Genomic DNA, 21131 nt, shown 5'->3' with positions numbered 1-21131 from the left:
TATAGAATGAAAGCACTCTACAGAATGAAGGTATTCTATACCAGTGAAAAGTGAAATGAATCAAACATTGTAACTCCCCCTTTAGTAAGAATGAAGGTTCTCTATACCAGTGAAAAGTGAAATGAATCAAACATTGTAACTCCCCCTCTACTAAGAATGAAGGTTCTCTATACCAGTGAAAAGGAAATGAATCAAACATTGTAACTCCCCTCTATACCAGTGAAAAGGGAAATGAATCAAACATTGTAACTCCCCCTCTACTAAGAATGAAGGTACTCTATACCAGTGAAAAGTGAAATGAATCAAACATTGTAACTCCCCCTCTACTGAGAATGAAGGTTCTCTATACCAGTGAAAAGTGAAATGAATCAAACATTGTAACTCCCCCTCTACTAAGAATGAAGGTTCTCTATACCAGTGAAAAGGGAAATGAATCAAACATTGTAACTCCCCCTCTACTGAGAATAAGTTCTCTATACCAGTGAAAAGTGAAATGAATCAAACACTGTAACTCCCCCTCTACTAATAATGAAGGTTCTCTATACCAGTGAAAAGTGAAATGAATCAAACATTGTAATTCCCCATTTAGTAAGAATGAAGGTTCTTTATACCAGAGAAAAGTGAAATGAATCAAACACTGTAACACCCCCTTTAGTAAGAATGAAGGTTCTCTATACCAGTGAAAAGTGAAATGAATCAAACATTGTAACTCCCCCTCTACTAAGAATGAAGGTTCTCTATACCAGTGAAAAGGGAAATGAATCAAACATTGTAACTCCCCCTCTACTAAGAATAAGTTCTCTATACCAGTGAAAAGTGAAATGAATCAAACACTGTAACTCCCCCTCTACTAATAATGAAGGTTCTCTATACCAGTGAAAAGTGAAATGAATCAAACATTGTAATTCCCCCTTTAGTAAGAATGAAGGTTCTCTATACCAGTGAAAAGTGAAATGAATCAAACACTGTAACTCCTCCATAGCCATAAAAATCCATATTCATTAAAACATTCGACTCCACAATCCACAAATTCCTAACCGAACACTGTAATTTAAAAACATCTATCTAATCCAGTTCTGAATAAGAAATCATATGTATAGTAATACATGACGAGTAAATGCTTATAGAAATGTATACATAAAAAAAGATGAAACTTTATTATTTACTATACCACAGATTTAGTAGTGAGATAAACAAAGCATTATGCGTGAGCAACAAAAACATAATAGCAGATTTAGCAGTCACATAAAGAAAGCATTATATAAATAGAATTATCATACAGAACAAGTTAACACTAAAACAAATATGTGAGCAAGAAAAATATGATACTATATTATTTATTACACCACAGACTTATCAGTCAGATAGAGACAACAAATGTAAGTGGAGTAGTAATACAAAACAAATAAATACTTTTACTAAATCATGAGCAAGAAAAACGTGGTACTATATTATTTATAACAGTGCAGATTTAGCAGTCAGATAGAGACAACAAATGTAAGTGGAGTAGTAATACAAAACAAGTAAATACTTTTACTAAATCATGAGCAAGAAAAACGTGGTGCTATATTATTTATAACAGTGCAGATTTATCAGTCAGATAGAGACAACAAATGTAAGTGGAGTAGTAATACAAAACAAGTAAATACTTTTACTAAATCATGAGCAAGAAAAACGTGGTACTATATTATTTATAACAGTGCAGATTTAGCAGTCAGACAGAAAAAGTATTACGTAGGTAGAGTAGTAATATAGAACAAGTAAATACTTAAACAAATGTGTGAGCAAGAAAAAGATGGTACTATATCGTTTATTTTTTACACTGTACATTATGTTTTATAAAAATAGTTGAAATTCTCTCCACCTCTGGTGATTTATCTATAAGCTGGAAGGCTTGTAACGCTGAATATCTGGTTTCAATCTTCTAACCTAACCTAACCTAACCTTCAGTTAGGGGCTTAACAACAGTAACAAAACTGAGTAAAGTGTAAGCTGGAAGGCTTGTAACGCTGACTATCTGGTTTCAATCTTTGTGGTGTTTAGTTAGGGGCTTAACAACAGTAACAAAACTGAGTAAAGTGTAAGCTGGAAGGCTTGTAACGCTGAATATCTGGTTTCAATCTTTGTGGTGTTTAGTTAGGGGTTTAACAACGGTAAGAAAACTGAGTAAAGTGTAAGCTGGAAGGCTTGTAACGCTGACTATCTGGTTTCAATCTTTGTGGTGTTTAGTTAGGGGTTTAACAACGGTAAGAAAACTGAGTAAAGTGTAAGCTGGAAGGCTTGTAACGCTGACTATCTGGTTTCAATCTTTGTGGTGTTTAGTTAGGGGCTTAACAACAGTAACAAAACTGAGTAAAGTGTAAGCTGGAAGGCTTGTAACGCTGAATATCTGGTTTCAATCTTTGTGGTGTTTAGTTAGGGGCTTAACAACAGTAACAAAACTGAGTAAAGTGTAAGCTGGAAGGCTTGTAACGCTGACTATCTGGTTTCAATCTTTGTGGTGTTTAGTTAGGGCTTAACAACAGTAACAAAACTGAGTAAAGTGTAAGCTGGAAGGCTTGTAACGCTGAATATCTGGTTTCAATCTTTGTGGTGTTTAGTTAGGGGCTTAACAACAGTAACAAAACTGAGTAAAGTGTCTGTCTTATTTTTATTTATTTCTGTTATTGCATGACAGTCATTTTTAAAACTGAATGAATTGAATACTCCACAATACTGCTTTTACTTACGAAAACTGACTTTGTTTTAAAAGGCATATTACAATCAATATAAAGTTTTCCCGTAAATATTTTAACATTAATGGAATTACACTGAAGTTTCATTAAATCACCTTATATTATAGAAGAAAAACCTTAGATCGAATTAGTGATTATAATTTAACGATTTTTGTTTCTGTAACTACAATGAGTAGGTTTATGTCCATTACATTATTTTAATTATAGTGTAAATAATGCTATAAACATTAAAAATATTTTGTCAAACATTGTGACAATGAAAGACAAGTTTGTTGTTGTTAAGTGTAAGAAAGAAATAACTCAAAACTCACCTTTTGTTCTGTTACTCGTTGATTGTTTATAATTTCTATAATGGCAATGTTTAGAATGACTTCACGGTAACTTGTCTTGTTGGTTATAATCAGCGGTCTGTTATATACACCCTCTCTGGACACCTTGTTAAAATAAACAGAACCCTGAAACTGTATCTGTTCTAAGAAAACAAAAACTTATCAGTTATTAGTTAGTTAAACGTTAACTTACTTTTGCCGTATGTTAACTGGTTAATTTAATGTTACTTTTCCCCTTTGTACCACATATCATATATATATATATATATTTGTGAATTTTTATCTTTGGTTAACTGTTTCCCTAAAACATACTACGTATATATTTATATTAATCATATTATTTACTATTTATAGTACTTGTACAAAGAGCCTATATAAATATATCTTTAAATATGTTTAATCATTTTTATCTCGTACGCTAACAAAAAGGTCTTTTCACTACTACATTCCGTTCAGTTCAAACTTACAATTCCTTTACCTGATTGATTGCAGAAAGAAGATCTGTCTTTTTTCTTTGGTCATTCTGCTTTTCATTCATTGTCATTCCACATTCTGGGTAGTCTAAAGTTGTCGGCCATGAGCCCAAATCTAACTGTCTGGACAAAGCCTTTACAGTGATAACCGTAAGGTCAAAATAGAATGCCCTGTCAATCTAAATAATATACTCCATCATTACAAATGTTTAACAAATAAAAAGTAGATGTTGTGAAAGGCTATATCGTGTACACGATGGTTTAAACAGTGATAAATATTTTGTAAATGTTGATATAAACACGGATCATACAACAGAAACAATTATCATCACACGTTTTTATCACCACACGTTTTTATCACCAAACATTACGGTCTCCTCTGAAATATAAGGAAAATATAGTTGTTATCAACTGTCGATGCTCAGTCAAGTGAAAATCGAAGTACGTACAGCACTCAATCATTCCATAATGCATTATAATTCTTCTGTTTAGGTTTATTTATAAAAAAAACAACAGAAGAAATAAGCATCTTTATATAGTTTACTTTTATATATAAGAATCAGTGTCTACCAAACTAACCAGTTATTATCCTTAGCATCTATATATAGCTTAGTTTTAGTTATAAGAATCAGTCACCACTGAACTAGCCAGTAATTATACTTAGTATCTTTAAATAGTTTAGTTACACATATAAGAATCAGTGGCTACTAAACAAACCAGCAATTACCCTTATTATTCCTATATAGTTTAGTGTTATATATAAGAACCAGTGTCTACTGAACCAACCAATTATTATCATTAGCATCCTTATGTAGTTTAGTTTTACATAAAAGTGTCAGTGGCCACTGAAGAAACCAGTAATTATACTTAGAATACTTATATAGTTTAAACTTATATATACGTATAAGTCACTACTGAACTAACCAATTATTATCCTTATATAGTTTAGTTATATATAACAATCAGGGAAACTGAAGTAACCGGTTATTATCCTTAGCATCTATATATAGTTTAGTTTCATATATAAGAATCAGTCACTACTGAATTCACCAGTCATTGTCCTTAGCATCTTTATATAATTTTAGTTTTATATATAAGAATCACTCACCACTAAACAAACCAGTTATTATCCTTAGCATCTTTATATAGTTTAGTTTTAGCTATGAGAATCAGTTACTATTAAACTAACCAGTTATTACCTTTATTATTCGTACATAGTTTAATTTCATATATAAGAATCAGAGGCAAATGAACTAACCAGTTATTATCCTTAGCATCATAACATAGTTTAGTTTTAGATAAAGGAATCAGTGGCCATTGAAGTGACCAGTTATTATCCTTAACATCCTTATATAGTTTAGTTTTAGATATAAGAATCAGTCACTACTAAACTAACCAGTTATTATGGTAAAATCTTCGAGTAACTACAGAATAAACCAGTTAATATTATTTAGTATTACTGATATGAACAATTGGTTACTGAACCAGCTGGTTATTCTTCTTTAGTTTCTCGTGTATAAAGTAACACTTTTTACTGGTTATAATTCCAAACTTACTTCTTTCAGTTACATTCAGTTATGAGAGATATACATTTACCACATGTTAGGCAATAATCCATTTACTTTTAGTTAGCTTTAATTACAAGAAATATAATTTCGTCATTGATTAAAGAACGAACCACGTGTTTCCAGTCTGTTTCAATTTTAACAATATTTACTGAATTAATGGTTAGAAAATGAGCCAATAATTTTCATTCATCTTCACACGCGAAATAAGACATGAATGTCGGTGTAGAACAATTTATATCTATTTTGCAGTGAGTGTAAAAAATGTTATTTAGATACTACAGTCTATAGCTTTAAGAGAACTCATCTCCTCACCTGGGTTGGAACACTGTCGTCAACTTCCTTGGGTTTAATTTCTTGAAGAGAGAAAAGCATGAAGTTGATACTGCTACAGTTGCACGTTAGTCGCCGAGCGTCGTCCTGTGTACACAAATACCATAAAGTAATAGTCGTCGAAAAGTATATGTATCAAACACAGTCTATACACTTTCTTCAACTACGTAGGTAATTTTCAACCAGTCTTTCTTGGCAAAAATGCATACATATCTTAAAGTAGTTGATGTAAATCATAAGAGAGTTGAGACTGAACACAGTTCTAGACACGGTAATACTACAGTGTATAAGTCAATAGCTCAGTTTAATGCAAGTAAGAAACATATTCTTCTAGTGTAGAAGAAAACATTATTTCTAAACAACCTTTGTTACACATTACAGAGAACAGTAATTATAAATAATTTAAAATATTAATAGCCATTGAAAGAAACCCAGTAAAGATCTATGAATTAATGATATTAAACATAAAGTGTCACAGTTTTTAACAGTTTGTTTCACGTATAGTATTACATGAAGTTTTTTAACAGTTTTAACATCAACTTGTTTTAAAGAAAAGCTGTCATACGAAGAAGCAATGTTTAAGTTTCATGTTTCACGCATTATTTTGTTTTAACATCAGAAACATTTTAAAATAGTCCGTAAGTTTAACCGTTTGGTCTATCAACTTTTCATAAACAGCAAAGCCAGTAGTTTATAATATATTAAAATAAACACTTTATAGAAAGATTAAGAGTTTATATCCAAATCTGTGTGTGTAATTGTTAACTTTGTCTTAATGACGTTACACGAACGAGTAGAAATTATCTTGTTTAAAAGTTTCTAAATACTAAAACATATTGTAATGAAATAGTTCAACTTACTTTTGTAACAAAAAACCATGAGTAACCTTTTCCAGTCATACGCTTAGAGACAGCCTAAAAGTAATATTAGAAAAGATACAGGTTTCTAGACAGTACAGTTATGTGTATAAAGAATCTAGACACTTATAAGTATCACATTTTCTCTGCCACCAACTAGTTCTTCTGCACGTGTGTTTGAATATGGAAACTAATGAATATCTACGATTTAGAACTTCGACAGGCAGTCACGATAAAACACTTTCATCCCACTCAGAAGACACTGCCTTATCAAATTGATTTCTATAATTCACTTAAAGCACTTGAAAGATGGTCCATTATTAAATATATTTTTATAATTAACATAAAACACTTTCATCCCACTTAGAAAATGCTGCCTTATCAAATTGATTTCTATAATTCACTTAAAGCACTTGAAAGATGGTCCATTATTAAATATATTTTTATAATTAACATAAAACACTTTCATCCCATTCAGAAGACACTGCCTTATCAAATTGATTTCTATAATTCACTTAAAGCACTTGAAAGATGGTCAATTATTAAATATATTTTTATAATTAACATAAAACACTTTCATCCCACTCAGAAGACACTGCCTTATCAAATTGATTTCTATAATTCACTTAAAGCACTTGAAAGATGGTCAATTATTAAATATATTTTTATAATTAACATAAAACACTTTCATCCCACTCAGAAGACACTGCCTTATCAAATTGATTTCTATAATTCACTTAAAGCACTTGAAAGATGGTCCATTATTAAATATATTTTTATAATTAACATAAAACACTTTCATCCCACTTAGAAAATGCTGCCTTATCAAATTGATTCCTATAATTCACTTAAAGCACTTGAAAGATGGTATATTATTAAAATTGATTCCTATACTTTAATTCCCATACATGTATCTATTTTACCCCTATTTAAAAATAAAGTAAAGTAAGTTTTCAAAAACTGATAAAATTCAAACATTGATTCTCTACTTACAGCAGCCAAGGTCTTATTGATGGTCGAAATATTGCCAATGACAAAAAAGTTGACAATTCCAGAATATTTATATAAGTTACTAATGGTTTCACCAATTTCCTCTTCCGTTTCTTTCAGTTTTCTGATCACGTGACGAATTGGTTTATTTTCTAGTAAAGTACTGTATTTATCTTCCAGTGCTGCTGACAAAAAAGTACCATACAATGAAACAACAGTGTGAAATATTTAACCTGTAAAGTAAAAGGCCCAATAAACATTGTTTTACGAACCTATTGAGTCATCATGAAGTATTCCACAAGTCTTAATAACATCAAGAGAGGCTACATCGCTAATAACATCAGAAATCACATCTGCAAAGGATGAGACTGGCACCAAAAATCTAGTATTCACAGTTCTGGAAGATTCTTCGGGAATTAGCTGATTCCTGTTTGTAGTGACTGTTGGAATACCGAGATTTTGGGCGATTTTCTTTACTATTGGTATGTTCTCAGTGGACTTCCGGTATCGATCGGAAGTGACGTCTATGAGAACCGTAGGTTTCTGGGGTCCAGACATAATCTGTTTACAAACTAAATGTACAGAGAAGTTTATAAATCACTATTTCCATAACACAAATAACAACATCTAATATTCCGTGAAGAAACAGACAAGCCAGCAGTAATTCTCAGTATCCCCCAAAACTCCATTGTTTCTTTGACACTTGTATATAATTTCAACTATTTTGTCTTACAATTTCACTCCTGATGCTATGGTCGAATCATGTACCGTATATCCACTGAATTAAAAATGAATTTAATTATGTATCTCTTTTAACGTCGGGTGTTATTTATTTATGTTGAACAAATAATGTTTGTTGATGTGTACGGTTGAACTATTTATACATCATAGCTGAGTCTTTCTCTGCTTTATGCCTTCTAATTATGCCTTAAAATTCTAAATGTACAATAATATGTTATGACTTATATATGTATATATTAACAATCCTATATGTACAATAAGTATATTGTAACTTATATATGTATACATTAACAAATATATATGCACAATAAGTATTTGTTACTTATACATCTATGCATTAACAATTATATATGTACCATAAGTACGTTGTGAATAACATATATTATAAAAATTTCGTAGGTACAATATGTATATTGTGACTAATATATGTATAGCTTAACAATTCTATATGTACAATAACTATATTGTGACTTATAAATGTATCCATTAACAATTACATGGGCAAAATAAGTTTTTGTGACTTATTTGTGTATACATTAATAATTCTATATCTACAATAACTATGCTCTGACTTATATATGTACATATGAACAATTCTATATGTACTATAAGTATTTGCGACATATATATATATGAAGAACTATATATGTTCAATAAGTATGTTGTGACTTATATTTGTATAAATTAACAATTATGTATCTACAATAAGTATTTGTGACTAACATATATGTATATATTAACAATTCCATATGTACAATGAGTGTTGTGTCTTATATATGTATACATTAACAATTCTATATATACAGTATGTATATTGTGATTTATATATGTACATATTATCATATCTATACTTAAAGTAAGTACATTGTGACTTTAGAGTTTTGTTTAATAATCATGCATGCATTGTGGATGATGGCATTAGGAAATAAAGCGATAAGGATCATGTTGGGGTACCAGTACTATCACACAATTCGTACACAGAAGTTTTGTAACGGGTCAGAAAACAAGGTCTTCATTTCTCTGGCAACGTTTCACAACACAGTTTCTAAAATATCTCTGGAACTCACCTCTGCACAAGTTTTTTTTTTTTTCCACAACATTTCAGTTCAGCTGTAATACATCTGCAGCTAGATGGTTAACGGTGTATTATAAGTGTTGCATATAAGATTTATGTGCATTCTGGTATATGGATTACTTAAAGCAAGCTGGGAGGTGATGTATGATATAGACTTAACAACCTTACGACGGAGCAGTTCAAATTGTTCTGCAGGGTTCATGTAACTGTTAAGTAGAGAATGATGAATGATTCAATGGTTACGTAAGGTTCTAAAGTTGTTTCATTGTAATATATGTATTTCATCCCCTTCTGTCGATAAATATTGTAATGAAATTGTATGTTTGTCTGTTCGCTAACTCCTCTTACACTGACTGACTAATCACCACCAAATTTGGCCTGCTGACTCCTACCATCCCCAGAATTAATATGAAGGGGAAAATATTCCACTAGGTTTCCACAAAAACTAGTTTTAGGTTTTTAATTCAATTTCTGTTTTCGAGTAATACTCAAAACTATACATCGTCGCTTAATAACAAAACTATCATGATATTGTTGTCAGGCCAACAATGTGTATGTCGAACAAGTTAGTTTGTTGCTTATATTTATTTTCTCTGTGTTTAGTAACATCGGTGGTATCAAAGCAAACGGTTCAATTCAGAAACCCCTTCTTAAGTTAAAGCTAAATGCATAGATATTCCCTAATAAATGTCAAAATTATTAAAGGTTGTGTGAAAGAGCAGTTCTTGTACCTTAATTAATACTGCCTACTACATAAGCGACACCATTCGTGACATAAACGATACTGTTCGTGACATACTGATACCGTTCATGACATAAATGGCACTATTCGTGACATAAAGTTTTCGAACAGGAATTCATCTACATCTCAAGTGTCGGGTCAGGACTCCAGTAACAGGACTGTAAATTATCCAGCTGGATTACTAAATTCTCTCCAACCACAAATCACATTTTCGAATTCAAAGCTGGTTCTTTTTTTTATTGTCCTTTCAGGTTTGTGGTGCAGTGGAGAGATTTACACATTCTGATAGAAAAAAATTATCTTAACACTCCACACATATGATGTGATATTAATATCAAACAGTTGTGTATATTAATTAATCTTGAGAATGCCGCAACGACGAAACGTTGGTTAAAATAAAATACGAAAAATATGTAAAGGTCTTTTTTTCTGAACATTTTATCCAAAGGTTGGTTCACCAATATCATTGATCCTCCATTTTTTCTGAACTTTTTATCTAAAGGTTGGTTCACCAATATCGTTAATCCTCCATTTTTTCTGAACATTTTATCTAAAAGTTGGTCCATTTTTTCTGCACATTTTATCTAAAGGTTGGTTCACCAATATCGTTGATCCTCCATTTTTTTCTGAACATTTTATCTAAAGGTTAGTTCACCAATATCGTTGATCCTCCACATTATGTACAAGTTTTATTATTTACTGCCACGTGTCATTTGGTCATTCCAAAGGTGCTCTCCGTTAGTACAGCGGTAAGTCTACAGATTTACAACGCTAAAATCAGGGGTTCGATTCCCTTCGATGGGCTCAGCAGATAGCCTGATGTGGCTTTGCTTTATAAAAAAAACACAAAAACACACGTTCCAAAGGTGAAGATGTCTTCATTTCACAACTTCCTTTGCCACCAAGATATTATCCTTTTGAGTTTAGAAGGCTTCAGACCTCAGTTACAACTTGTTTTGCAATTTCAGTTCATAAGACTCAATGTTAAAGTTTAAATGTTCCTAACTTGTTCCTAAAGCAGCCATACTTTTCATACGGTCAATTCTGTATAAAATAAATGTTCAAAGGTTGGATCTCATCAGAATCTGTTTATATTATCAGAAAGAGGAAGAATGGCCATTGCATTATATCAAGATGCTTTAATTATAGTGTAATTTTTCTTAATCAAAAGTTCGAAGTAAAATTGAAATGTTACGACTATTATTAAATACAAGCTATGTTAGATGTTGTCCTAATCACATACAGTAAAATTATAAGAGGATGAGAAAGAAAAGGCTTTTTAGAAAAACAATGGAGAATCATGAGAAAAAAAGCACTAGATAATTTCTTGGTAAATGTAAGCCTCTGTTTTGGCATGGGCAAAAACAAATTTACAAAATTTACAAGTGCCGTGCAGAAATGGAAATTTGAATTTTGTTTTAATTTTTATTTGCGATTTACACTAAATAAAAGGCACAAAATGATAAAATATCAATTCTAAAATATTTAAAAATAAAAATTGTAGAAATAAAAATATAATTAAACTTTAGAATGCTTTGCAGACGTGCGCACTATATCTGAAAAACGCTCACCGCTATGAAAATAAAATTGGTGATATGGTTTTTTCTTAACGAATGCATAAATGAAATACGTGACTTATGAGTCATGCGTTCTCTATTTTTTTTTAAGTGTTTCTAACAACAAAATTCTGATATATTACAACCCAGCGTTTCCCAGATGGTAAGGGCAGTGGTTCTGATCTCCGTCCCACCAACTATGTGTTTTCAGCCGTTGGATAGCCCACAAGATGGGTGGTGATGACTAGCTGTCTTCATTTTAGATTTTCTCTGTTAAATTTGGAACGGCTAGTGCAGGTAGCCCTCGTTTATCTTTGCACGAAATTAAGACAAACAAACCAATCCATTCCTTTTTTTTATTGAATAAGTGAGTACTTGAATGATGTATGTTTCTTTTTTGAATTATGCGCAAAGCTACTCGAGGGCTATCTGCGCTAGCCGTCCGTAATTTAGCAGTGTAAGACTAGAAGGAAGGCAGCTAGTCATCCCCACTCACCGCTAATTCTTTGGCTACTCTTCTACCAACGAATAGTGGGATTGACCGTCACATCATAACGTCCCCACGGCTAATAGGGCGAGCATGTTTGATGCGACCAGGATTCAAACCCGGATTACGAGTCGAACGCCTTAACACACTTGGCCATGCCGGGCCTTTGAAAGAAGTAAATTATAGAGATTGTTGTTGTTTTTTATAAGTGGATATTTGAAATAAATTAATTGTACCTCGAGATTATTTAGTAAGAATATATTTGAAATAAAAATTAGAATTCTTTGTTTCTTTTTGAATAATTGGATATTTAACATAACAGTACTATTGATCATGGGTTTTAATTAAGATTATTTAGAATGATCAAATTCTGACTAGTAGGTGTTAATTAGCGTAAACGTATATAAAATGTATTAATTAAATTCTTATGTGATATCTTTACTATTTAGAACAACATAATACTGGTTTAGGAGTTCTTTAAATAAATATATACTTCACTCTCACCTATACATCAATAGTTGACACTAATTCATCACTAATATTCCAGTAGATTTTAAAAAGTAGAAATGATATAAGGTCTTTTCTCTTGAGATGTTTAATTCATAAAACGCTATTTTTCAAATCCTTTGAAAACTTTATAGTGCAAGATGTTATTCGAATAACAGATCCTTACTCATGAGTCTTCTACCCTTTTATACACTTTATAATTCTCAACAAAAACTCGAAAATATTCACAGTTTATGTGAATGTTATAAGCAGAAATACCAAGTTACAGTTTATTTTCCTTCGTAAATACAAATGTCCTACAGTGGTATGTTAACCTTAGTAATCTTAAAGAATTATTAGAATAAATACAAATTAAGTGTTCAACAATGCTTCAGTTTCGCAGAGATGATTAAGAAAATAAGTACAAAAACATGATATATAATAACATTATTTTTATTACTAGAGAAACATAATGTTATCATATGCCATCTACAAAAAAGATGATATATAATAACATTATTTTTATTACTTGAGAAACATATTGTTATTATATGCCATCTACAAAGAAGATATTATATAATAACATTATTTTTATTACTTGAGAAACATAATGCTATCATATGCCATCTACAAAAAAAAGATGATATATCATAACATTATATTTATTACTTGAGAAACAAATGAATAGTACCAGTTTCTTCGGTGTCAGAAGAATCAACTTTAACCTCAGTCACACTTCCAATATCGATAGTAGAGGAATAGGTGAGAGCTTCTCGAAAGGTGTTGATGACATTTTCATCTGAGGTGTCAGCAGTCACCACTAATAACGGATATAAAGTATTGTCATTAAGCAGCACAATAAAATATGTTTCAATTCAAAATTACCAAAACTCTTACTGAGATTGAAAACTAATATCATTTTATTCACAATAAACATTTGTTCTCTCAATTCCATGATAAAATGTTGTTTAACGTGAAGAAATAATTATAGTTTACATGTGGATCCAGAGTTATGAGGATGATCTGGTAAATATCATTCTTTCTTCAAAGGGTTCGTGCATATAAATACTTTAAGTTTGCCTCGAGTTCGTATCACACCTCTGTTAGTCTGCTAAATTCCCTGAAAATATGTAATAATACATTGAGAATGCATTTGTCTTGAAGCATGCGATACTATAATAAGCCATCGTTCTTTGCTAGAAAATCATAAACTAAACTTCTTTCTACTGATGTAGTGATCCAAGATAAGTTTTATTAATGTCTACATACTCTTGACAATACAGACCCGCAAATTTAAACTTCATAAAAGTTGTTTTGATTTTAATAATGGATTATCCGTAATTAATTTACGCAAATTTCGAAAATAATATTGATTTTTTTCTATCACGTAAGGAATATTTTTACAAATACAGAAATAAAAATCTTAGATTACAGTATTTTTTCTTTTGCCACAATGAACGTTTTATATTACAAGGTTTGTTAATAAAAATACAAACAAACTGAAGAAACTGGAAGAACATTGATGTCAAACGAATAAGCGTCTTTATTCACCCTGATTTTTTTGTGAAGTCAACATATTTTACACAAAAAATTATGTTGTGACTTTCCTTTGTGTATTATGTCTGGATAATCTCGTTTCAATGACCAACTTAATCAGCCATCATGATGATGTTCCACCTTCCCTGATACCTCCTCTTAATTTCCCTGATGTCTTGATGAATGATGAAACCTTCCCCTTGTTCTTCGCTTATGGTACCAACGTGTTTAAGGAAAGAGTCAATATGTGAGTGTACAAAATGAACTTTCAAGCTCATTTTACATCCAACTCTATGAATTTTATCGTGTATGTTACTGACAATATTTTCATAATTTGGGTTTTTGTTGTTTTCTATAAATTTGTCAATAACATCTTTAAAGGTAATCCAAGCTTCTTTTTCAACATTCCTCACTATCATTTCAAACTGTTCATCCAAAGTCAGTTTTCTAATCTGAGGTCCAATAAAAGCAAATCTATTGTTTAAATTTCGATTCTGAAAGAGATGGAAATTGCCCACATAGATATTTGAAATAGCCGTCTTCTTTGTCTGTGACTTTTAGAGGCTGCTTCATCAAGCCCAGTTTTATGCCAAGTGGAGGTAGTAGGACTTTTTTTGTGTCGACCACACTTCATGTTCAATAGTTTTCTATCCTGGTGTCCGGGTGGCCATTATTTTTTTATCCAGTGCTGATATCGTGTTCTATTGTTCCATTCACACAAGGAAACAGGTTAACTTTGTATAACAGGATTGTTGACCAAACAATATACAAAGAATTTTTAAGTCCCCACAAAGCAGCCAACCATGTTTTGTGTTCGATTTTATTAAGAAGTTAGAAACAAATTTACACAACCTCTTGTTGCCACAGCGACAAATAAATAATATTAAAAATAATGTCACAAACAAATAATATGTATAAAAACCACGCCGTGTGGCCTGTTAAACGTTTATATAAAAGCAGTGTGTTTCTTGTGAATTCTAGAACGATCGATAAATCCATCACGTCGCAATTGGCCTAGATAATCAGCGATTGACAAAATTTTAAGCATAACAAAATGTGAATCAGTTTAATTGAAAATGATTGGCCTCTGTTAAAGTACCCATGACATTTTGTGAAATATATGTACGTTATAGAGAAAAATGATATCACTTTCGAATTCAGCGTTTAGGAATTACTGTAAACATATAAAAAAAAACACTAAAACCATCGCAAGCTTCTTTAATAGACCAAATCCGTTTTAAATATTCACTGAACAAGAAACATTAATTTTAGAATGGTTTAAATATTTTATATCCAAGACGTAACATAAGACTGAAACATCTTACTTAAATATATAATACTTGGAATAATAACTGAAGTTTATAAGGAAGACAATTACTACGGATATGCAAACCATCTAACGCATGAAAAATAACTATTAGATTATAATCAGCCGGTGTAAGGCCTATAAATATACAGAAAGTCATATTATACCTACGAGTACGGATATGCAAACAATCTAACGCATGAAAAATAACTATTAGATTATAATTAGCCGGTCTAAGGCCTAAAAATATACAGAAAGTCATATTATACCTACAAGTACGGATATGCAAACCATCTAACGCATGAGAAATAACTATTAGATTATAATCAGCCGGTGTAAGGCCTATAAATATATAGAAAGTCATATTATACCAAGAAGTAGCAGTTTGAATTTCAATTAATACAAACCAATTGCTCATAATTAATAATATCAAAAATATTTTTTAATAAAGGCGTTTCGGAATTTCTTTAAATTACATCATCAGTGTTGTTTGTTTGTTTTTGACGCAAAGCTACACGAGGGTTATTTGCGTTAGTCGTCCCTAATTCAGCAGTGTAAGACTAGAGGGAAGGCAGCTAGTCATCACCACCCACCGCCAACTCTTGGACTACTCTTTTACCAACAAATAGTATGATTGACCGTAACATTATAACGCCTCCACGGATGAAAGGGGCGAGCATGTTTAATGCGACGGGGATTCGAACCCGCAATCCTCAGATTAATTATTATAAAAGTAGAATAACATAACAAACAAGAAGTTTCTTCTATTGTCTATTCTTTACTACAGCTATGTTTTTAGTGGTTATAGTACTATAGAAGTTAAATGAGATAACAGATAAGTAGTTTCTTTCATTGTTGTCTGCTTCCTGCGGCTACGTTTCTAGTAATTATATTATTATAAAAGTAGAATGGCTACGTTTCTTTCAGTAATTAGTATTTATTATAAAAGTAGAATGAGGTAACACACAAGGAGTTTCTTCCATTGTTGTCTACTTCCTGCGGCTATGTTTCTAGTAATTATATTATTATAAAAGTAGAATAAGCTAGCACACAAGGAGTTTCTTCCATTGTTGTATGCTTCCTGCGGCTATGTTTCTAGTAATTATATTATTGTAAAAGTAGAATGAGGTAACACACAAGGAGTTTCTTTCATTGTTGTCTGCTTTTTTCATTGTTGTCTGCTTTTCTAGTTTCTAGTATTATATTATTATAAAAGTAGAATGAGGTAACACACAAGGAGTTTCTTCCATTGTTGTCTGCTTCCTGCGGCTATGTTTCTAGTAATTATATTATTATAAAAGTAGAATGAGGTAACACACAAGGAGTTTCTTTCATTGTTGTCTGCTTCCTGCGGCTATGTTTCTAGTAATTATATTATTATAAAAGTAGAATGAGGTAACACACAAGGAGTTTCTTTCATTGTTGTCTGCTTCCTGAGGCTACGTTTCTAGTAATTATATTATTATAAAAGTAGAATGAGGTAACACACAAGGAGTTTCTTTCATTGTTGTCTGCTTCCTGCGGCTACGTTTCTAGTAATTATATTATTATAAAAGTAGAATAAGCTAACACACAAGGAGTTTCTTTCATTGTTGTCTGCTTCCTGAGGCTATGTTTCCAGTAATTATATTATTATAAAAGTAGAATGAGGTAACACACAAGGAGTTTCTTTCATTGTTGTCTGCTTACCGCTCCTAGGTAATATTCTTCACGAACTCATGCCTAAATTATCTGGTGAATCGATTATTTTTCAAAAGCTTTCTCGTTGCTGGAAAAACTAAACGTCAAAGGCATTTGGCTATTAAGAATTTGCAGCACCAATATTTAACAGTTTACTGTGTAGCCAAGGCAACCATAAGATAATTTGATGTAGCTATGTTGTACGGCAGACATAAGAGGGTCGAATCAATATTTAAAACAAAACATAGCGTTTTGAATGCGTGATAACTTTTTATTTTACAGACATCACCACGTAGTAAATAAACCATTGTAATTAAGTCTAACTATTATTATTTAAATATATTCACAACTCTTCTAGCAGGATTTATTAAATAAATGTCTTCTACACGCATCCTATGATGTTCACTAAATAAATAGAGCATTTCGGAAGTTACGCGTCGAGTACTTAAATAACTGAACATCGAATATAAGCCGTTATTTGTAAATATTAGATGAGATTCATTACAGTGAAGACATAAAAGCGTAATTTAGGAGAAAAGTATTAAATGCAACTGTATAATTGGTGTTTTCACTCTGTTCTGTTACAGAGTTATATTTGACGAGTCAGAATAAACAAACAAGGTAAACAACAGAAGTTAAAAACATTATGGTTATTAGACCCTTATTTATAAACAATTGATACCACTAAAAGAAGATAACATGTATTCCTATTGTACAAATACTTTCATAAAGAGAATAGAATATCAACAACATAATAATGTTTATCTCACTAGGCCCAACTTTACATCACGAAACACAATGAAAAATTATGCCAATATCTTTTTTTTATGTTATAATGTGACATATATCTATTGTACAAGTACCTCTTGAAGGTCTATTGTGACATCTATCTATTGTACAAGTACCTCTTGAAGGTCTATTGTGAAAACTATCTATCTATTCTACAAGTACCTCTTGAAGGTCTATTGTGAAAACTATCTATCTATTCTACAAGTATCTCTTGAAGGTCTATTGTGAAAACTATCTATCTATTCTACAAGTATCTCTTGTAGGTCTATTGTGAAAACTATCTATCTATTTTACAACTACCTTCTTAAGGTATATTATGACATCTGTCTATTTTACAACTACATTTTTATCGTATACTGTGACATCTATCTATTTTACAACTACCTTTTTATGGTGTATTGTGACATCTATCTATTTTACAACTACCTTTTGAATGGTATATTGTAACATCTATTTTATTACGACATTTTTGATGGTATAATGTGACATCTATCTATCTATATTTTCATTATATAATGTGACATTATCTCTCTATTATGCTACTACCTTTTTGATGGTAAAACGTGACATCTAACTATCTATCTATCTTCTGACTATATTTTTATTACATATTGTGACAACTATATATCTATTTTACTTACCCACTGCTAGTACAGCGGTATGTCTCCGGATTTACAACGCTAAAATCAGGGGTTCGATTCCCCTCGGTGGGCTGAGCAGATAACCCTTTGTGGTTTTGTTATAAGAAAAAAGCAAGCTCTATTTTACTTCTACCTTTCTATGGTATATTGTGTCTATCTTGTCACTACTTCTTCATTACATAATGTGACATCTATCTGTGTATTTTGCTGCTACATTACGATGATATATTGTGACATCTATCTATATATCTTCTTACTACATTTTCATTATATAATGTGACATCTACATATCTATTTTACTTCTACCTTTTTATGGTATAATGTGAAATCTATCTATTTTGTTACTAGATTTTTATTATATAACGTTACATCTATCCATGTCAGTAACAAAAAGATTACAATTCTAACATTAAACTAAATTCGTTTTATTATATATATGTCACTATAATGAGCTTAGTTCATAGATTGTTTAGGGCTAGTACGCATAATGAAATTTGGTTAAATTGACTCTCTATTGTAAAAACACCAGTATAGAATTGAAAGTCGTTTGAATTCTCGTTCTCATAATTGGTAGATGACCATTATTTCATCAATTATTGTGTTTTTACAACTTGTAGTTGACCATTATTTCATGAATTCTTGTGTTTTTACAATTGGTAGTTGAACATAATTTCACGAATTCTTGTGTTTTTACAATTGGTAGTTGAACATAATTCCACAAATGTTTGTGTTTTTACAATTGGTAGTTGACCATAATTCCACGAATGCTTGTGTTTTTACAACTTGTAGTTGAGCATAATTTCATGAATTCTTATGTTTTTATAATTGGTACTTGAACATCATTTCACGAATTATTATGTTTTTACAACTTGTAGTTGAACATAATTTTATGAATTCTTATGTTTTTATAATTGGTACTTGAACATCATTTCACGAATTATTATGTTTTTACAACTTGTAGTTGACCATTATTTCATGAATTCTTGTGTTTTTACAATTGGTAGTTGAACATAATTTCACGAATTCTTGTGTTTTTACAACTTGTAGTTGACCATTATTTCATGAATTCTTGTGTTTTTACAATTGGTAGTTGAACATAGTTCCACGAATGCTTGTGTTTTTACAATTGGTAGTTGACCATCATTTTATGAATTATTATGTTTTTACAACTTGTAGTTGAACATAATTTCATGAATTATTGTGTTTTTACAATTTGTAGTTGGCCGTCATTTCAACCAATCTTCATTGTAATGTAAGCCACATCGGATTCTCTGCCGAGTCCACCGGGGAGACTCGAACCACTGATTTTACTGTTGTAAATTCGTAGACTTACCGCTGTACTAGTGGGGGCTTCACTGTAATGAGCTTATTTATACCTAACTGCGGATCTACTAAAATAGATATTTACAAACATTTCTTGCTTTGTAGAATATCACAAAGTTAAAATGAATGACGTATAATTATCACACACTGACACAAGTATATGAAGCTGTTGAATTAAACACAAGAAGTAGCACATTGTGTAACATAACGTTTTATATTAATACACATATTATTTTAATATTTTGATTATAATAGCAATGTTAAAATGCAAAGAAAGGTAAAACAGTGAAATAACGAATTATGGTTCTTATATCAGTGAAATATCGTATTCATAGCACAGTTGATTGTCTTGGTTGCAAGTCAAACCTTAGTAAGATAAATGTTAAAACGTAAGCTAGAACTTCAAGAAAAACGTTTTAAAACCAAAAAATTATATTAAAGACAAAAAAATCAAGAGCGTGTTCTAAATTTTATAAACTTGTCTTAATTTGTCATTTAAGTAAGCTTTAAATGCGTACTTACCAACGTGAATAGGCTTAGCATAAATGGGCACCTTTAAGAGTAAGAATGCTATTCCAACAAACCGTATCTTCAACCACTTCTGAATTTTGGCCATCTCTAGCAAATAAATTCAAATATTTTAGAAGTACGTGCCATATTATGAAAGGCAAATGAATACAAGATGCTTCCAAATCTTATTTAACATAAATTTTATTTTTATGTTAATGTGTGAAGTTTGTAGGAAAAAAATATGTTGGACAGAAATCCCGATAACAGCCTTGTTCCTTGCTCAAACAATTTATATGAATCTATTAAACTCTTTTGATGCATTAAGAGAACCAGAGTTTAGCACTTTAGAAATTTTATTATTTACAGGTGATGATGTAATACAATAAAGCTTTTATAAAAAAAATTAAATTTTAGTTGAACAATTTCTTACAGCTCTGTGACTTACATTTAATAATTAAGTATTAAGAAAACAGTCTAGTGATTTTGCACACTGCGTAAGTTTATATTAGAAAACTTGCATCAGTAGCACAGATAATGGAAACTGAAAAAATGTATCTTAGGAGGCTGGTCATCACGAATTTCAAAGAAGCTTCAATAGAACTTAGTTCAGAGTGTGCTGGGAAGCTAGCGGTAGGGTAAATAGGATGTTAGGTTCTATCTGCAGAAATATTGAATAAAAGTCTAACGAGGTTATAATTTCATTGTATATGTCATTGGTTAGGCCACGTTTGGAATACTGTGTTCAGTCTTGGACTCCTTACCTTAGGAAATACATTGAATTGTTGGAAAAGGTTTAGAGAAGTGTGACTAGAATGGTGCCTGTGATGGAGGTGTTGTCATATAAGAGACTGAAATCTCTCAAATTGTTTTCTCTTGAAAAAGAAGAGCTATGGGGGATCTGATTAAGGTATTTAAGACCGTACAGAAAATTGATAGTGTTGTTACATAATCTGTTTTATATTTAGCAGTGAGAATAA

At 31.1% G+C, this 21131-nt stretch overlaps 1 protein-coding gene across 2 annotated transcripts in view; it reads right to left on the bottom strand.

Moving 5' to 3' along the window:
* LOC143246751 (ionotropic receptor 25a-like) overlaps positions 1-21131 on the bottom strand; it is a 29747-nt gene that overhangs the window by 4153 nt on the left and 4463 nt on the right. The window contains exons 2-9 of one of the 2 annotated variants that reach the window (XR_013026127.1): positions 20167-20262; positions 13061-13189; positions 7555-7854; positions 7286-7464; positions 6296-6349; positions 5418-5522; positions 3543-3716; positions 3047-3207 (exon numbers count right to left, since the gene is read on the bottom strand). Coding sequence is in view for 1 of the 2 variants with exons in the window: in XM_076493858.1 (XP_076349973.1) it covers positions 3047-3169; positions 3543-3716; positions 5418-5522; positions 6296-6349; positions 7286-7464; positions 7555-7854; positions 13061-13189; positions 20167-20260 (1158 nt within the window). In the remaining variant the exon portion in view is untranslated. The remainder of the gene's footprint in view (positions 1-3046; positions 3208-3542; positions 3717-5417; positions 5523-6295; positions 6350-7285; positions 7465-7554; positions 7855-13060; positions 13190-20166; positions 20263-21131) is intronic. The other variant, XM_076493858.1, reaches the window with a different exon arrangement.

Source organism: Tachypleus tridentatus, chromosome 3 (genome assembly GCF_004210375.1).
Source record: "Tachypleus tridentatus isolate NWPU-2018 chromosome 3, ASM421037v1, whole genome shotgun sequence".
NCBI lineage: Eukaryota > Metazoa > Arthropoda > Merostomata > Xiphosura > Limulidae > Tachypleus > Tachypleus tridentatus.
The sequence above is the reverse complement of the archived record's forward strand: the minus strand, read 5'-3'. Positions and strand labels throughout refer to the sequence as shown.